A 20,059-nucleotide genomic window follows, 5' to 3' on the forward strand; every position below is an offset into this window, starting at 1 on the left:
CTTGCCAAATTATTGGAGTATTACAATATATCCAATATATCCAAAACAATGGGAGAAATCAGAAGGATCTCAAAAGAGAAGATAGACAAGGACTGGAAGGTGTTTAAAGGATATTTGCAAAATCATATTGAAAAATCAGAACTCCTATTAGAATAAATAAGTTCCGTTATAAATACTGAAATACTAAATAAGATGGATAACAATGTGTAACAGAAAAAGAAGTAGAAAGTTGGCTTAAAAGTATGTTAAAGAAAGTAATAGAACTGGAAAGAAATTGCAATTGAGTAGATTGGAAGTCTAACACAAGGGTGGGGTGAGGGGTGGTGGTGGGGAAAGGAAGTATCTGTGGGATTGAGTGTGGGTATGTATGAATATTTTTAAGGATTTTATGAAATGTATGTGTCAGGGGCTCAGGAGCAGAGGCACAGGAAAGGGAGGAAATAGAGAGCGAGGGGGAGGAATCCGAAGGAAATGTTAGCGATGACAGCGGTCCGAGGTCTCTGAGTCTTTCCAGCGAATCGGAAGATTCACAGAAAGGGGCTCCCATGGTCAGAGCAAGGGGGGTGCCTAGGGGGACACCCCAGGAAGAAGGGGCCAGAGGGGACTCAGAGAGCAGCAGTTGGAAATCAGGACCAGCTTCTCCACCAGAGCGCAGTAGGGGGGAGGAGTCCCAGGTATCGGGACCAGGAGGCTCACCGCCAGTGGGAGGAGAGGAGTCAGGATTGGCCACGCCTCCATCGGAGAGCGAGGAAACGGTCAAGAGGAAGGTGGAAGGCTGGGCGCGCGCGCCAAGTTCAAATGTACAGGAGGGCGGCGCAGTTGGTAGCCCGGATAGGGAGCCAGGTCCCAAAGCCCGCCGAAAAGAGGGGGAGGAGTCAGGGGGGTCAGCGTCAGAAGAGTCCAGAAAGGAGGAGACCCCGGGGGGCAGAAGGACCCAGAGGAGAAAGGAGAGACGGAAGTGGTGGAGTAAGGTTAGAGTCTTAAGCTGGTGTACAGGGGGTGGAGACTCAGACGGAGCTTCGCCGGTCTAGCCTCTAAGACGTAGAGCTGGGGCGCTGCGGCTTGAAAATGGAAACTGTACTTCAATAAAGACTTTTGTATACTACTACCGGCTAGCGTTGGTCCTCTGTGGGCTGGGACCTGGAGCCAGCTCTGACAGTATGTTTGTATATTCGTAATATGTGTGTATCAATGTTGAATTATTTTAATAAAATAAAATAAAAATTTTAAAAATTGAAGATTCGGAAGGGACAACTATGGCCTATTGCGCTGTGGGTGCAGAGAATCCTCCGGCCACCTCTTCCCTCCCAGGTGGCCTCCCAGCCTCTGTTTAGAAATACCGTAGTTTTCCGTGTATAACACGCCCCTGTGTATAATTTTGGGGGACTCCAAATTAGGAAAATAGAGGAAGATTGTCCAGAGTTGTTGAGCTGACCTGCCAGACCTACGCTGCCACTCGCACATGTCGCAAAACCCACCTATCGTCTGTCCCCTCACCAATTGCCCACCCAATTGCCACAGAGACAGCCAATCAATCCCAGTCCTTGCCACAGCCACCAATAAGACGCACAATAGCCGCTGACAATCTCCAGCTTGCAGCGGCAACCAATCCCACGCCCTGTGTATAAGATGACCTCCCCTCCCTTTTGTCATAATTTTCTTTAAAAAAAAACAAACTTGTCTTAGACATGGAAAAGTACAGTATCTGATGAAGGAGAGCCAGCCATCTTCCCAGGCAACTTCTTCCCCTCTGAAGCAGCCCCACATGCAGCAGATTCTTACTTTTTCCCAAATGAGGCACGGTAACAGTCATTCCCTTTTTTTATTTGAGAATTTATAGAGATTGCAAGCAGACACAATGGAAGGAAATTCGAATTACATTTGTATTTAGCATCCGTGAGTATATACTTGTAGGACAACTGCAAAGGGAAGACAGAAAAATAGAGAATAACATGAAACCATGCAAATGGTTTTGAAAACACTACTGATTAATTCATCCATAATTTTTTTAAGAAACACAAGACATTGGAATAAGATGCCCTCACCAGTTAATCAGGTTTCAAATGAAAGCTCCCATTTACTCAACTTTTTCTGAACTTCCCAGTTTTGTCATTCAGATTTCTAATTCAACATTGAAAATCACATTTTGGATGTGAAGTGTTTGCATCTGGTAATCCCCTAGCCTTTGTTCATGAATCTTTTGACAGTTTGAATCAGCTGTCAAACCTTCATTATCACTGCAAGTGATATTCAAAGGCAGCCTGGTAAATACATGTCTCTGCTCTGCACTGTCATGGAGATATATTGTGTTCGTTCTAAGCCACACTTCTGGTTCACAATTGGCCTAAATTGAAAGTGAGCCCAGAATCCTTAGCAACGCATAAGGGGCTTTGTAGCAGATGTGCAGGTTCTCTTGGCAGAAGAGGCCATTTGTGCCGGAGTGATCCCTGAAGACTGGAAACAGATTCAGATGTCAGTGCTATCAAGCGCCAAGCAGCCCATGTGCTGTCACGCACCAGCTGTAAAGCATTAAACACTGAAGTCCCAATATCATTGGATACCCAATATCAACTAGCTAGAAAACATTCAGCAAACATTCAAGGAATCAGACAACCTCTGGAGAAGACGAACAACAAAATTCACAAAGGAGAAGTTCAAGGAGTGTTTGAGAAGCAAATTCATCCCAGATCTGCCTTAAAGTTCCTGTTTTGTGGTTATGAATGTTGCATCTGTCTCGGATTGGGGCCTTTGTGCCCCATCATGTGCGCTGTCTTTCTCATCCTTGTGTTTCCACTATCTTGACTAGCTGCCCAGTTGCATCATTGTGAGTTTTCCTTTCTTTCTTTTGCCAAATCACACAGCCAAGATCCACAGTGTTCCTCACAGATAGTACAGTAATTTTCTTAGCCTTGAATAACAGGCTATTTGTTTTGGCCGATAAAAGAGAAAAAAACTACCTTTTGGGCACCCAGATTGCATGCATGATTGTTAGCCTGGACTTAATTTCCATTAAGAGACATTTTTAAACATGCACAGAGGCAATTCCAGGCCATGTTTAAAAAAGCCAAGGGTTCTGGCACACCTAACACACCCAAGGATGATTCTACAATATGCCCACATTGCTAAGCTAGTCAGGGGATGATGGGAGCTGTAGTCCAGCAACATCTGCAGGGCCACAGCTGCCCCAAACCAGGTTTATACCACTGTTTTGCATTCTCCTCCTCTTCTGTGCCCTGTCACCTTCATCTTTTGCAGCCTCATAATCCTCACAATTTGCTTGTTCCTTAACCCACCAAATGCACCATCAGCAGCACAATTTCAAGATTTCAGAATAACAAGGAAACAGCCCAAGCAAAAACGAGCAGCACTGAAGGCGACCTCTCTGTTCCCTGAAGAGCAGCGAATGTGGCCAGACTGTGGCTAGGAAGAAGGCTAAGCAGCCTCCAAGGCCGCTAAAGAATACATGGACCATCTATTCAGACAATGGGAAGTTTTGAACCTCAGGAAACTGGGATTTGTGTATGAAGGTGTATAGCAAACAGCTGGGAGCTTTTGCAACTGGTGGGGTCTGAATCAACTAACTCGAGATGGATATTTGCAAATGCAAGAATGCAGCGGAAAGGCTTTACAATAGTCTAGAGGCAAAGACCCCCCATTTCCAAGGGGGCAAACTGCTCAAACGCAGGAGCACAAAGAAGGAGCTTGCTGGATTAGATGAGTGGTCCATCTTGGGGAAATGCAGGCACTGGATGAAGCTGATTGCTTGAGGTTCCTCCTCTAGGATGCAAGGGGGTCAGCTGGCCGTCTAGAAGGAACGCCAAGATGACCTCTGGGAGAAGAGGGAAAGCAGCGTTAATGGATCCGCCACCCCATCCGGCCAAACTCAGCTGCCACCAAAGCAGCATTTCTTGAGGTGGTTGTCCCACCCAGACAGAAGGGCTCAGAAGGTCAGGTTGTCACAAGGCCCCCCATTGTATACTGACAACCAGGGAAGTCAAAACTGCTTCAATCAGCAAAATTGGCCCTATTATGGGTCCCGCCTAACCCCCATTCCCCAACTGTAATGACTCAATCTTTCAGTGTGGCAGCACCTACGTTTTGGAATTCCCTGTCCATTTGATCACAAGCAGGCACCTTCACAGGGCTCTTTTTGGCACCTGCTAAAAGCCTACCCAGATGTTTGGCAGGTTCATGAGAGTCTTGGGCCTTATCCACACATCTTCTTTTCCCGCTGCTTTCACCCGGGGAAAACCACTCTATAGTGTTCAATTGGAATAAACAGCCTTTTGGGTTTTCTCCGGATTGACATTTACTCCGATTTAGCACCAAAGAGTACATTTTCCCTGGGAAATGGGTGGGGCAAGGGGGAAGCCAATTGGAGCTGGGCTCTCTTGGCACAAGACAAGAAGAAGTGTGAAGGAGCCCTTAATCTGATTTCAGTCTGTTGTCATTTTACATTTTTGAATGTCTTACATTATTGCTCTTAACTGCTCTTAGTGGTACAATTTTATAGTTTATCTTTTTTGCAAACTTCTTTCAGGTGTTCCTTTTACAATTAGGCAGTGTATACACTTGATGAAATAAAAACGAACCAACAAGACTTTTCCAGACCCAGTTTCTTGGCTTTGCTGGGACTAATTTTGCCACCCCTCTCCAGCCCCACATTCACTGATGTCACACAGAAGATGGAGGAAACTTCTTTTCTGCTGCTCCAGAGGAGGGGATCTGACCCAACAGAGTCAAATGACCAGAAAGGAGCTTCTGACGAAACATCAGGAAGAACTTTCTGATGGGAAGAGCCAGTTGGCGGTGGAACGGACTCCCTCAAAAATCCTTCCTTGGGGTGATTTTAAGTAGAGGTTGGGTGGCCATCTGAATTGAAAGAGTTAGTTGAGATTCCTGCATTGCAGGGGGTTGGACTAGATGACCCCCGGGGACCTTCCAACTCTACAATTCTGTGATTCTATGACCATGGGGTCCCCTTGCAACTCTATGACCTCGGAAGTTGGTGGCTTGTGAGAGAGGCTGCCATTTGAATCCATTGGATCGGATCCTACTTGAGACCTCAAATAGATCTCACAGCAGCTTTCATCTGTGGAAAACCACTCTGTAGTGTTCAATTGGAACAAACAGCCATTTCAGTTTTCTCCGGATTGACGTTTACTCCAATTCAGCACCAAAGAGTACATTTTCCCTGGGAAAGGGTGACTAAAAAAGACACCTCACCCTGTTATGGTTTCGGCGGTTCAAGGTCTCTTTCAGATGCTTCACCCAGGGGGCATGGGGAGGGGCGCAGAGGTTCCTCCCTCTGATGGTGGTGAAACTGGAAACACAAAGAGCAGGAAAAAATATGAGCAGATGACCAGGATGCCTCTGCCATCTTAGTTATCCCTCCTGTTAACCCCCCCACACACACACACTGAAATATCTGCATTGCATGGTCTAAAGCAGTGGTCCCCCCCCCTTTTGTATAATTTTTATTAATTTTTTCTGTTTTGCATTTTAGAATATTCATTTAAACAACTTTGAAATATCAATATTTCCTTTCTTCTCTTTCCATGGTTCATTTTGCATACCACATATTTTACAGTGGTACCTCTGTTTAAGAACTTAATTCGTTCCGGAGGTTCATTCTTAACCTGAAACTGTTCTTAACCTGAAGCAACACTTTAGCTAATGGGGCCTCCCGCTGCTGCCGCGCTGCCGGAGCACAATTTCTGCTCTCATCCTGAAGCAAAATTCTTAACCCAAGATAATATTTCTTGGTTAACGGAGTCTGTAACCTGAAGCGTATGTAACCTGAGGACCACTGTACATCCATTATTACATCCATTAAACCTTATTTACACTGTTGAATTTATCTTAACGCTGCCGACTTTATCAAGTGTACACAATTTCCCCCCATATATACAATAAACATTTTCCAATCTTCTTTAAACAAATGTTTTTCTTGTTCTCTTATTCTATAAGTTAGCTCTGCAAGCTGTGCATATTCCATCAGTTTAAGTGGCCATTCTTCTTTAGTTGGGACCTCCCTCATTTTCCACGGAGGTAGTGGCCCCTAGAGGGGCAGTGGGATTACCTTGGGGTTGCCAAGAGGCAAGAGGGTAGCAGTGGATCACTGGATCAAGTTCACCCGTTTTTTTGAATTAATTAAACTAAGTAGCTTTCATTGGATTTTGAATAGAAGTGCAATTAATTGTTACCGTTTCAAATTTTATTGCATTATTCTCTTCCTTAGTGGGAACCACTATTCTGAACGATGCTTTTCTACGGGGTTGGGTAGGGGGCACTGGGGATAAATTTATGGAACCAAGCAGGTAGGGACTCCAACAAATTTGGGCGCCAGAGATCTATAGGCAGCAGTTGCCACATTGCTGCCCCCCCCCAGGAGGAAAGGTGGGGTCCAATGACCTCTTTCGTGCTTTCTGGTTCTGTGGAGCCCTTCATCGGTGAGAATCCCTGATTAAGTTGCCAGGGGAAATGGTCCGTGCAACTCAACACTTTTGCCACTTCTTGAAAGCAACCGAAGTTGCCTTGATGGGATCTTGTTCCACCTCATTTGCACAGCCTGGCATCGTGCCAGGGAAGTCGCTGTGAACGGGACGTGGTGGCTGAAGTTTGTGCAATGTTCTCTCAGCCTCGCTTTTGGCTGCAAGCCACAGACCACAGAAGTTGTTTTATTTGCATGGAAGTTGATCCCATTATATGCCTAGATAGTAGCAGGGGAAGACCGTGTACACCTGAACTTTGCTCTCTTTGTTCGCAGCGGGAGGGCAGAGGAATGGAAATGCAATGGATATTTCCCTCTTGTGGGTTTAACAGAGCATGGAGCGGGTTGTAGTGATGTCAGGTTACAAGAAATGCAGGACTCCAAGAATTGCAGGCTCCGGGACTGCAAGGAGAGGTTTCTGGCTACATCGATTGTCCCAGACAACAGACACTTCTTAAACTAGATGAAAACAGGCATGCTTAACTCCTCTGAACTTTGAATTCTTCCTAAGACAACCCTCCACCCATCTCAAAGGTGGACTGTGAAGTCCTCATTTAATATAAGACAGGGTTACTAAACTTTGTAGGCCCAGAACAAGAAGTCAACTCATAGTAACTGGAAACAACGTTTGTCATTACCCATTACTACAAAGCCAACACAATATTACTTCATTTAGGGTTTTTCTAAAAAAATAATAATAATCAGTTTCCACATAGGGTGCTCTTGCTCAACAGCACATGGCTGGCAACTAGATGGGACAGAGAAGGAGAATGTCTCCTGCCAAGATTCCCCAGACTGATGCCCTCCAGCTGCTTCGGACTACAACTCCCATCTGTCCCAGCCAGCTAGCGCTGATGGGAGTTGTAGTCCGCAGCTTCTGTAGAGCAACAGGTTGGTAGAAGTTTGACCTATCAGCTGCCGTTTGGGTCTGGGATGGCTGGTTAAGAACATAAGAAGAGCCTGTTGGATCAGGCCAAAGGGGGGCAAGCAAGTCCAGCCTTCGGTTCCCACAATGGCCAACCAGATATCTCAAAGGGGTTTGAGCCCAAAAGCCCTCCTGTGGTTTCCGGAAACTGGCCTTCAGAAGCTGTGCTGCTTCCAGCTGTGGGTGCAGAGCACAGCCATCCTGCCTAGTGGTTGCTGCGTGCTGATAGGAGGAATTCCCATCAAGTTGGAAGCACATAAAGGAATGGACATGATGAGAATCCTTTGTTCCTTTCCCCACACCTGGCCTTGTGGGAATCATCTGAGCATATCAGGATCCCAACCACCCCTCTCATGGGGGTCGATTAATCCTCTATGCCAGGTGGGGTTCCATCGCCCCAATCCTGCAGCACCTCCAACCTGACCCCCAAGCTGTGTCCTTCCTTCAAGGGAAGGCTGGCGCTCCAGACCGTTCCCACAGCAGACACTTCGTCCTGGAGGAAGTTGCCACAGGCCTCTTGCACACTTGACTGCTTGGCCAAAGGTGACTGGAAGCGTGTAAATTCAGCACCACCGAGAAAAGTCACTGGAGCAGAGGAGATGTGGAATGAAGATAAATGGGGGCCACAAAGGTCTGCAAGAAGGCAGCCAGGCAGGTGGGAACGGTACACCCCGGACGAGAAGCATCTGCTGTCACCAAAGTTAATTGGCAGCAAAGTTAATTCAGCCGTGGTGCATCGCCTCTTCTGCGCTGTCCCCGTCGGCTGCAGTCCCAGCCCTTTCTTTTCCTTCTAAGCATGTTGGAGCTCTGTTTAGAATCCTAGAGTTGGAAGAGACCACAAGGGCCATCGAGTCCAACCCCCTGCCAAGCAGGAAACACCATCAGAGCACTCCTGACATATGGTTGTCAAGCCTCTGCTTAAAGACCTCCAAAGAAGGAGACTCCACCACACTCCTTGGCAGCAAATTCCACTGTCGAACAGCTCTTACTGTCAGGAAGTTCTTCCTAATGTTTAGGTGGAATCTTCTTTCTTGTAGTTTGGATCCATTGCTCCGTGTCCGCTTCTCTGGAGCAGCAGAAAACAACCTTTCTCCCTCCTCTATGTGACATCCTTTTATATATTTGAACATGGCTATCATATCACCCTTAACCTCCTCTAAAAACACCCAAGGAATTGTAGACTCATCACCCAGGGTCATCTAGGCTGACCCCCCCTGCAATGCAGGAATCGCAGCTAAAGAACCTCTGACCAGTGCCAGATTTACATATAAGCTAAACAAGCTATAGCTTAGGGCCCCACTCTCTTGGGGCCCCAAAAAAATTTAAAGGGGAAAAAACTGGATGTACATTTCCAAAATATGATAAAAAACAAATAAAATAAAACCTACATATAGGAACAGTTTTTGCATTGTGTAGGCTCCTATGATGTCAGTAATGGGCCCCCAATCATTTGAAGTTAGAGCTTAATAATTATTTCACTATTAATATACTTTTTCTTAATTGTATTTCACTATTAATATACAGTGGTACCTCAGGTTACATACGGTACGTTTCAGGTTACATACGCTTCAGGTTACAGACTCCGCTAACCCAGAAATTGTACCTCGGGTTAAGAACTTTGCTTCAGGATGAGAACAGAAATCGTGCGGTTGCAGCAGGAGGCCCCATTAGCTAAAGTGGTGCTTCAGGTTAAGATCAGTTTCAGGTTAAGAACGGACCTCCGGAACGAATTAAGTACTTAACCCGAGGTACCACTGTACTTCTTCTTAATTGTATTTCAGTTCAACAATTACTTTGATAAAATACATATTTTGTTATGTGCAAATGGCTTTAGATACCTATTAGGTCCATAAATTACCATATAGCATATATTCAACACAAAAAAACAGTGAGAATTTGTTGTTGACAAAGGACAGCTGGACATGTAAAAAGGCCCCATTACCTTCAGGAGCTGAGGGCCTCCTAAATCGGGCCCTGCCTCTGACAGAAGGCCACCCAAGCTCTGCTTAAAAACCTCCCATGAAGAAGAGCCCATCGCTTTCTGAGGGAGTCTGCTGCACTCTTGAAGGCTCTCACCACCAGAATATTCTTCCTAATGTTTAGTCAGAATCTCCTTTCATATAATTTGAATGCACTTCACCGGGTCCTACACCCTAAAAAGGCTTGTTTTGCACCCCATGTCTTCTTCTTCTCTCTGATTTGCTAGAGGTCTATGCAAGGGCACGCAATGATCTATGTACATACCACCCCCTCCCCTTTCAAAAAGCCGACTCCTGGAATGCAAAGTAGGGGCCGCAACTTACATCACAGCCCGGACTGCGCAACCGTCTTGAACATACTGGTCCCGGTAATCTCGGACAACTTTGGCAGGAATGGGCATTGAGCTGGTTCTCACACAGCAGTCCATGACCTGATAATCACCAGAAACTGAGGAAAGGAAAGGAAAAATCAATGTGTAAGGCAGGGAAAATGGAGGGTCTGCCCTTCTCTCGACTCACTTTGCAATCCAGGTTAGAGAAAGAGAAGCGCCTTGCTCCAAGGCCACCTGTTGCCCCTTCTCTGCCACAGCAGGCACAGCCCAGCCAGAGCTGGCAAGGATCCCATCTGGCAAGCGGTCAAGTGGGCAATGGGAAAGGAGCAACAACATCTTCATCCATCAGGTCAGCTTCCTCCAGAAGGTACTGGCTGCCAGCATCTACCTGCATAGCCCAAATCTCCAGGGTCCTCTGACTACAAGGCTATAGTAGCAGAAGCAGAGGCCAGTGTGGTGGTTAAAAAAGGTAGAGGGACCTCTGACCATTAGGTCCAGTCATGGCCGACTCTAGGGTTGCAGCGCTCATCTCGCTTTATTGGCCAGGTAGCCGGCGTACAGCTTCCGGGTCATGTGGCCAGCATGACTAAGCCACTTCTGGCGAACCAGAGCAGCGCACGGAAACACTTTACCTTCCCGCCGGAGTGGTACCTATTGATCTACTTGCACTTTGACATGCTTTCGAACTGCTAGGTTGGCAGGAGCAGGGACTGAGCAATGGGAGCTCACCCCGTCGCGGGGATTCGAACTGCCGACCTTCTGATCAGCAAATCCTAGGCTCTGTAGTTTAACCCACAGCGCCAGCCACGTCCCTGTGTTGTGGTTACATGGCAGCAAATATAAGGCGGTAAACATGAAAAAGGGTTTGCAATCAGTCTGAAAAGGGTCTTTCCAAACTAGACACGCGGGCATTAAAATGACAAATAGTATTTATTTTTATTTCAGAAAAGGTATACACCACTTGATTGTTTTTTTTAAAAGCCTCAAAGAGAGCTAAACCATAAAATTATCAGTTTTAAAAACCCCATGAAAACAACTCTGCAAATCATTCAGAACATAAAATCAACAATAAACTAAATGTAGATTAAAGTATATTTTACATTATAGATGTCTGGACAGACTGCTCTTAACAAAAACGTTTCAGCAGGTGCTGGAAAGGGCACAGGGAAGGTGCCGGCCTGGTGTCAACTGGCGGGGAGTTCCAGAGTGTAGGAGATGCCACACTAAAAGACTGATTTCTTACAAATGAGGAAAGGGTGACACCTGCAGCAGTGCCAGTTCCTCTGACTGAAGCGGTCAAGTGAGGCAAGGCGATCTTGCAGGCAAACTGGTTCTCAAGTTGCTAAGGGATTTAACATGAAGACCTTGAACTTGGCCCGGAATCAGATTAGAAACCAGTGCAGATCTCTGAGCTCAAGGCCTCCCTCCTGTCAGTCACTGCATTGTAGCATTCTGCACTGACTGCAGCTTCCAGAGCAAGCGCTAGTGAAGACCCACCGTTTGCCAAGGAGGAGGCGTAACCGCTAGGGGACGCAGCCCAGGTCAAGGGACTTCCCCATCATTTACGGGGAGCCAGAGAGCATTGGCAGGGAAAAGCTTGAGTGCCAACTTCAAGGCAGTGGAATTCAGGAAGGGAGAGAGGAAGAGGAAGGATTCCCCTGCCCTGGAGAGGCTCAGCCGAAAGAGCTCCTGAATGTTGGACCCAGCAATGTGGCAGCCCACAAGGGGAGAAGATGTTCTCTCTTACCCTGCTGGGTGCTCCAGATGCAGAGAGCCACCAACCCAAGGATCCAGCCGCCGCCGTGTGCTGCCATGCCTGCTGCCATGCTGTGGGTGCCAAGGATGCTGCAGAGAGGAAGAACGACCCAGCCAGCCCCGGGTAGCTGATGCTCTAGTGTGGAGCCAGCTCCCGCCTCTCCTATTTATTGCGCTCCCTTGCTCTCGTTTTCACTTTCTTGGTGTGAGTAACAGAGGAAATCCCAAGGAACCAGAGACAGAGGTGAGCAAGAAGAGGCCCAGGCAGGGCTTGTGGCCCGGGCACTGTGCCAGGAATGCCAGCCTGCTGCAGCACCTGGGGGCTTGGTCTCTTTGCTCAAGGGACGTGGCTTGAGTCCTGGAGAATGTGAAGGGGTTCTTGGGCAGAAGGAGGCAGAATCATAGAACTGTAGAGTTGAAAGGGACTCACAAGTGTCACAGAGTCTAACCCCCTGCAGTGCGGGAACCACAGCCTAAGAATCCCTGGCAAATGGCCACCCAACCTCTGCTTAAAAACCTCCAGTGCGGCAGAGCCCAAGACCTCCTGAGGGAGTCCATTCCACTCTCAAACAGCTCTTACTATCTGGAAGTTCTTCCTGATATTTAGTCAGAATAGTCCTACCCTCCAGAGCAGGAGAAAACAAGCTTGCTCCTTCTTCCATGGTGCACTTCTCCAGATATTTGAAGATGCCTCTCATATCTCCTCTCAGTTTCTTCTTTTGCAGGCTGAACATGCCCAGCTCCGTCCACCGCTACTCATAAGGCTTGGCTTCCAGACCCTGGGTCATCTTGGCTGCCCTCCTCTGCACATGTTCCAGCTTGTCAATATCCTTCTTAAATTGTGGTGTCCAGAACTGGACATAGTATTCCAGGTGTGGTCTGATCAAAGCAGAATAGAGTGGGACTATGCTTCTGTTAAAGGACGCGGGTGGCGCTGTGGGTAAAAGCCTCAGTGCCTAGGGCTTGCCGATCGAAAGGTTGGCGGTTCGAATCCCCATGGCGGGGTGCGCTCCCGTTGCTCGGTCCCAGCGCCTGCCAACCTAGCAGTTCGAAAGCACCCCCGGGTGCAAGTAGATAAATAGGGACCGCTTACAAGCGGGAAGGTAAACGGCGTTTCCGTGTGCTGCGCTGGCTCGCCAGAGCAGCGATGTCACGCTGGCCACGTGACCCGGAAGTGTCTCCGGACAGCGCTGGCCCCCGGCCTCTAGAGTGAGATGGGCGCACAACCCTAGAGTCTGTCAAGACTGGCCCGTACGGGCAGGGGTACCTTTTTATGCTTCTGTGGATGCAGCCTAGAATAGAATTAGCTTTTTATGCTGCTGCATCACAATGTTCTCATGTTCAGTTTGTGATCCACTAAGACCTTTAGATCCCTTTTGCATGTACTACTGGCAAGGCAGGTGTGCTCCATCCTACATTTATGCAGCTGGTTATTCCTGCCTATGTGCAGAACATTCCTTTTTTTCTTATTGAAATTCATTTTGGTAATTTTGGTCTAGTTCTCTAAGACTAGTGCTACAGGGCTGGGTCAAATAAAAAGCTTAAAGGAGCTTGCTAATGGGTGCTGATGTTTCTGTAAAAAGGAGCTATAGTTCAAATGGTGGTGGGATGCTGGAACGATCTGTTTTGCCATTTGCATTGTAGGGTTCCAGTCAATTGCAATTTCGATGTGGGATCCAGTCCTATACCACCAAATTCACACTGTCAAATTATGGTTGATTTTGGGAGGCGTTGTGCAGAAAACTCACATCCTCCAGAAGATCGTACTTTTTGCAAGAAGGAAAGTGATGGGGGAAATGCTGGATAATGGGGGGGGCGGATAATGTTTGCTTTGACACAACATGCAGCACAAAGTTAAATTAGGGAGGCAGTGATGGCTCCCAGCCTAGATGGCTTTAACAGAGGATTGAACAAATTCATTGAGGAGGAGAGGGATATTGAGGACTACTAGCTGGGATGGTTATGCTCCACAGTCTCCACAGTCAATGCTGCAATGCTCCTGAATGTCAGTTGCTGCAAAATGCAGGACAGGAGAGGGCTCTTGTGCTTGGCTCCTGCCTGCGGGCTCCTTTTATAGTCTTACGTTCTTCAGGTGCATGTGTGCAATGAAAGGGAGGCCATTTCACAAACTAGACCACAGCAGCCACTGTCTGGTCACAATGAAGACGGAATTTCAAGGAACATTGTTTTATGTTTTCAACAGCGTCTAACCTCCCCACAATGGGATGCAGGTGGTGCTGTGGGTTAAACCACTGAGCCTCTTGGGCTTGCTGATCAGAAGGTCGGCGGTTCGAATCCCCACAACGGGGTGAGCTCCCGTTTTTCGGTCCCTGCTCCTGCCAACCTAGCAGTTCAAAAGCATGTCCAAGTGCAATTAGATAAATAGGTACCACTCTGGCGGGAAGGTAAACGACGTTTCCGTGTGCTGCTCTGGTTCGCCAGAAGCGGCTAATTATGCTGGCCACGTGACCCAGAAGCTGTACACCGGCTCTTTCGGCCAGTAAAGCAAGATGAGCGCCGCAACCCCAGAGTCAGCCACAACTGGACTTTACCTTTAACCTCCCAACAAAGAGATGAGAGTGGATGCTCAATAAACACTTTGTCTGGAAGTCCCCGGTGCTGCGTCAAGTAAATGTTATTCCCCACCCATTTGCAGTGCATTCCCCATCATTTTCCTTATTGCAAAAAGTCTGATTTGGGGTGCAAGAGCATCTGTTTGTGCAAGTTCTTCCCATCAACTTTAATTGCACAACCTGCATAGCAACTGTCTGGAAGTGCCCTGGGTTTCTCCCTTCCCTCTCCCTCTCCCCTGCTCAGTTTATAGACATAATTCTGTGCCCTCATTTACCATTTCCTCTTGGAACATCTGACTGCTTGTGGGGAAAGGGAGCACCAAGGAAACCCAAGTATTGCCCCAGAGAGTGAACAGAGTCCCTTCCCCATACCACTGGGGGCAAACTGACCTCTGGGTGACCAGAAAGTTTACTTGGGCAATGATGGGCTAGATCAGGGCCAATAAACTGGCCTGAATGCTAGCAAGATGGATGTGCTCTGTGGTTCCCATGTCCAAGTCATTGATCAATTGCCTGCTTTTTGATGGGGTCCTATTTCCCCGAAACAGCAGGTTTGTAATTTGGAATGTTCCTGGATCTATCTTGGTTGCTAAAGACCCAGGTGACTTCAGTGCCTAAGAATGCCTTCTACCATCTTTGGCTGGTAAGACAGCCATGGGCGCTTCTGCACCAGGATAGCCTGTCCACACTGTTGTCTAATCACCAGTAACCTCCAGGCTGGATTGCTGCAAAACACTTTATGTGGGGCAGCCCCTTGAGGTTGGTCAGAAGCTGCAGCCAATAATAATAATAATAATTTATTATTTACCGGTATACCCCACCCATCTGGCTGGGCTTCCCCAGCCACTCTGGGCAGCTTCCAACAAAATATTAAAATACAGTAATCCACCAAACATTAAAAGCTTCCCTAAACAGGGCTGCCTTCAGACGTCTTCTAAAAGTCTGGTAGTTGTTGTTCTCTTTGACATTCCACAGGGCAGGTGCCACTACCGAGAAGGCCCTCTGCCTGGTTCCCTGCCAAGGCAAAATGCAGTAACTCACCTGCTCACAGAGGGAGGATATTGCCAGCAAGTTGTCTTACTGTTGGGAGAATTGTGCTGGCTGCCAGCTGGTGACTTGGCTAAGTTCAAGACGCTGTTTTGGGAGGATAATGCCCTATGCAGCTCAGGATCAGGATACCTCCAATATCGTCTCTGCACTCGGCAGGTGAGTGCATCTTTTCAGGAGGTCCATTCCTTTAATTTGGAGGCACTGGCCCTTTGGAACTGCCTCCCACTTGAATATTAGATGGGCACTCTCCCCATTGACTTACTGCTGCCTACTGGGGCCCTTTCTCTTCTGACAAGCCTTTCATTCTGTGCTGACCACAATGTCTGCAACTGACTTAAGAAATACCCTTTATGGCTCCTATGCAGCCTTCTAAAACCATCTGCAGAAGTTTTCAGAGGAAGCTGCTCTTTCTCTCCAGCAGAGACTTCTCCAGGTGCTGGATCCCCCTTTTTACATGCCAGAAAATGAATACAGTAAATTGAATACAGTATGTGCTCTACTACTAAGCGATAATCCCTCTGCCATGGGAACTACTGATGGCGGGGTTAGCTGTGATTCCCACTCTGCTGAGGGTTGGACTAGACAAACCTTTGGGTATCTTCCAACTCTACAAATCTATGATTCTGTGATGAAGGAAAAAATGGAGTTTCCTCCAGGCAGCCTGCAAAACTGTGACCAGGAGGCTCAGCAAATCAGCCCAGTCTGCCTGTTTCTTACATCCTGGAGTCAGCTTGGCTCTATCCTGAGACCAGCAACTCATCACAGCAGTTACTATCTCTTTCATTTTTTCTTAATCTGCAGCGTTGCACTGCAAATGATTTCTTTTCACAGAATTCTGTACCCTTCCCTTTCCAGAGAAATCATGTTGAATTCCCCACTTCTCCAGATGTTTGGAAGAGGGGGGTTGAAATACTTTGAAAGAAGGTTTCAAAGTGAAATTGAGGTCCCTTCCCCTTTTCAGAAATACACTTCTTTCCATATAGCCCAGCTGCTTGAGGGCAAGAGGTTGCCCAACCACACCCAAACACCGGCACTTAATCTGTAGTCTCTCTGACGTTTCCAAGAAATGCTCAATATAGAAAGGAAAGGTAAGAGCCTCTGAAGAGCAGGAGCATGTGCATTTTTTGCAGAGTCAGAAGCCCACCAGCCAAATCCCACTGTGAGTTTCAAGTGATGCGGGGAGCAAAGGAGAAAATTTACCTCTTCAGTGAGCCAGTGTGGTGTAGTGGTTAAGAGCGGTGGATTCGTAATCTGGGGAACCAGGTTCGCTTCCCCACTCCTCCACATGCAGCTGCTGGGTGACCTTGGGCCAGTCACACTTCTCTGAAGTCTCTCAGCCTCACTCACCTCACAGAATGTTTGTTGTGGGGGAGGAAGGGAATAATAATAATAATAATAATAATAATAATAATAATAATAATAATTTATTATTTATACACTCCAGGTGGCTTCTAACAGAACACTAAAATACAGTAACCTATTAAACATTAAAAGCTTTCCTAAACAGGGCTGCCTTCAGATGTCTTCTAAAAGTTTGGTAATTATTTTTCTCTTTGACATCTAGTGGGAGGGCGTTCCACAGGGCAGGTGCCACTACCGAAAAGGCCCTCTACCTGGTTCCCTGTAACTTGGCTTCTTGTAGCAAGGGAACCGCCAGAAGGCCCTCAGCGCTTGACCTCAGTGTCTGGGTAGAACGATGGGGGTGGAGAAGCTCCTTCAGGTATACTGGACCGAGGCCGTTTAGGGCTTTCAAGGTCAGCACCAACCCTTTGAATTGTGCTCAGAAACGTACTGGGAGCCAGTGTAGGTCTTTCAAGACCGGTGTTATATGGTCTCAGTGGCTGCTCCCAGTCACCAGTCTGGCTGCCGCATTTTGGATTAGTTGTAGTTTCCAGGTCACCTTCAAAGGTAGCCCCACGTAGAGCGCATTGCAGTAGTCCAAGTGAGAGATAACCAGAGCACGTACCACTCTGGCGAGAGGACGCAGGGGAAAGGAGAATGTTAGCCACTTTGAGACTCCTTAGAGTAGTGATAAAGCGGGATATCAAATCCAAACTCCTCCTCCTTCTCTTCTTCTTCTTCTTTTTCTACAACACCAGGCTGGTTAGCCTGTCTGTGGGACATGTTCTGGTAGCAACACCACCACACGAGATGCTACCAGAACACAGATCAGGTCTTAGGATATTTCCTAGAGGCTGCAGGGTCCATCATCACCACCACCTCTCCCTAGCGTGAGAGGAGGACAGCACAGAATTGCACCACCTGTGCCTTCCAGTGGTTGACAGGGAGCTAGGTGACCATATTATGCTTGGCCCAGACCTACACATTTTGAGAAGCCAAAGGAGCTCTGGTTTTGGCAAAGTGTAGGGCACCCATATTTTATCTACATTCTGCAGTGGCTTCCACCTGCTTCCTCTGCCCATCCCTCAAGGTGGAGTCCTACCCCCAGCCCAAGGTGGAGGTGCTTTTCTGCCCAGAAGAATAACAAATCCCTGAGTGTCTACAACAAGCGTGACCTGTTGTTGTTCTTCCGCCTTTCAGAGTCCAAACAGATGTGATGTTAATTGTGTGAATGAATTTCCCTAAGGACACCAGCCGAGCCCTGAAGCTAGATGGAAATGTTGGAAGCCTAATAAAGGAAGCCTTTCCTGAACTCGGTCCAGATGTTTTTGGACACTCTGCAGCTCTAGTCTTGGGAAGGAAGGGTGGTCTGGAAAAAGAGACTCCCAAATCGCTGTCCATGGTGCTGCTCTCACCTCCTGCCAGATCTCAACCTACCTCTATGATTCTTTTACTTTATTTATTGCATTTCTAGCTCACTTCATCCAAAGGTGAGGATAACAACCCCAAAACTCAAGTAAAGACAGATTCACTGAATATCCGCTCAGTAGATGAAAACCAGCTTAGACATACTGAGCTCCAGTCATTGCTGAGAGGCATCTTGAGTTAGCCTGATGGCACCTCGAGAAAATGATCCTGCTCACACTTTGCTCAATTGATGACAGCAGGAAGGACCACAATTTTGAAGCAGCTACCAAGAAGGCAAAGATATAGAGCATGGGTAGGCAAACTAAGGACCAGGGGCCGGATGCAGCCCAATCGCCTTCTAAATCCGGCCCGCAGACGGTTCGGGAATCAGCGTGTTTTTACATGAGTAGAGTGTGTCCTTTTATTTAAAATGCATCTCTGGGTTATTTGTGGGGCATAGGAATTTCGTTCATTTCCCCCCAAAAAGTATAGCCCGCCCCCCCAAGGTCTGAGGGACAATGGACCGGCCCCCTGCTGAAAAAGTTTGCTGACCCCTGATATAGAGTCAATTGGACCCTCAATGCTTCCTGTGAAAACTTATGAGACAGACAAACCGCTTACACTTCAAGCCTAACCATGTTTACTGAGAAGTAGTGGTGGACTCTGTTAGAAGTTTTTAAACAGAAGTTGACTGGTCATCTGTGGGAGATTTTTTGATTCCTGTATTTCAGGAGGTGGGAGTAGATGACTCCAAGGGGGTATCTGAGGTCCAGCTCCGAGGGCCTTCTGGTGGTTCTCTCCCTGCGAGAAGTGAGGTTGCAGGGATCCAGGCACAGGGCCTTCTCAGTGGTGGCACCTGCTCTGTGGAACACCCTCCCAGCAGATGTCAAGGAAATATACAACTATCTGACTTTTAGAAGACATCTGAAGGCAGCCCTGCATAAGGAAGTTTTTAATGTTTGATCTTTTATCGTGTTTTTAATATTCTCTTGGGAGCCACCCAGAGTGGCTGGGGAAACCAAGCCAGATGGGCAGGATATAAATAAATTATTATTATTATTATTATTATTATTATTATTCCAACTCGACGATGTTACTTCTACTCAAAGTAGACCCATTGGTTGGTATTCAACTGAGTTTTAGTTCGGGGTTGACCTTAATGAAATTAATGGACCTAACTTAATCACATTCATTCATTTCATTGGGTCTTCTCTGAGCATAACCTAATCAAATGCCACCCTTAGAATTCATGGATTTGACTAACTTAGGTCTATTCATCTCAGTGTGTGAGCTGTGCGTAGTTTAACTGGGTGCAACCCAACATCCCTTTGTTCCCCTTAAAAGTGATGCTGCTTGGAGATTCCCTTTTAGTTTTTTGCAGGCAGGAAATGCTATAACATCCCCAGGCAGGCAGAGCTGATGGAAGAAAGGCAACTTTTTTTGGCCCTGCTTGGGGGAATTTGGCAGAGCAGAGAATTCCCCCTCCCTCTGCGCCGCCTGCCCCAACCCCACCCACCAAAAAGTGTGATAATGGAATGTGAATGGAGCGGTAAAGATTTGCTGATAGCGCTCAGGTTCATGTATCCTTTTATCAGCCTATGTTATCTCAGTAGTTCGTGATTAAACAAAGTCCTTGGCACAAGTCAGAACGCTTTATAGCTGCATACGCACAACACACACCCCTGTTAAAAAGCCCCTTCCTTTGTGGGTTAGGCAACAGAAAAAGAGAATGAAAGACACCATTTGCACAAAGTTTGCACTCAGACCCCTGGAATTGTTTCCTTCACAAACGCCACAGAATGTTGTTGTTGTTGTTGTTGTTGTTGTTGTTGTTGTTGTTGTTGTTGTTGTAATATTTCAGATAAATCCACTTCCCTGTAGTTAAAATTTATTTATTTTGTTTCATAAAATCTATACACCATTTGGTTTTGAAAAGAAAAGAACCCCCCCCCCAAGAAGCTTACAAAAAAAGACAAAACAATAGGGAAATGTAATAATTTAGGACTTTCAAAGAGTTAAAATAGCAATGGACCACAAACAGATTAAAACTCGCATCAGCTTTCTAAACATGTGAGTCGGCTTCTCTAAACCAAAATGATTTTAAGGTAAAGGTAAAGGTACCCCTGCCCGTACGGGCCAGTCGTGTCCGACTCTAGGGTTGTGCGCCCATCTCACTTAAGAGGCCGGGGGCCAGCGCTGTTCGC

At 47.0% G+C, this 20,059-nt stretch overlaps 1 protein-coding gene across 1 annotated transcript; it reads right to left on the reverse strand.

Annotated features, from left to right (window-relative positions):
• Positions 1-1,808: 1,808 nt before the first annotated feature.
• Positions 1,809-11,652, reverse strand: LOC114606819 (C-C motif chemokine 19). Its single transcript, XM_077936580.1, has 4 exons — positions 11,477-11,652; positions 9,722-9,845; positions 5,227-5,323; positions 1,809-3,829 (listed from the first exon to the last, which is right to left on the reverse strand). Exons 1-4 carry the CDS (start codon positions 11,553-11,555, stop codon positions 3,806-3,808), a joined length of 324 nt encoding a protein of 107 aa, XP_077792706.1. The 5' UTR covers positions 11,556-11,652; the 3' UTR covers positions 1,809-3,805.
• Between the last annotated feature and the right edge of the window lie 8,407 nt (positions 11,653-20,059).

This window comes from Podarcis muralis, chromosome 11 (assembly GCF_964188315.1).
Source record: "Podarcis muralis chromosome 11, rPodMur119.hap1.1, whole genome shotgun sequence".
Classification (NCBI taxonomy): Eukaryota; Metazoa; Chordata; class Lepidosauria; order Squamata; family Lacertidae; genus Podarcis; species Podarcis muralis.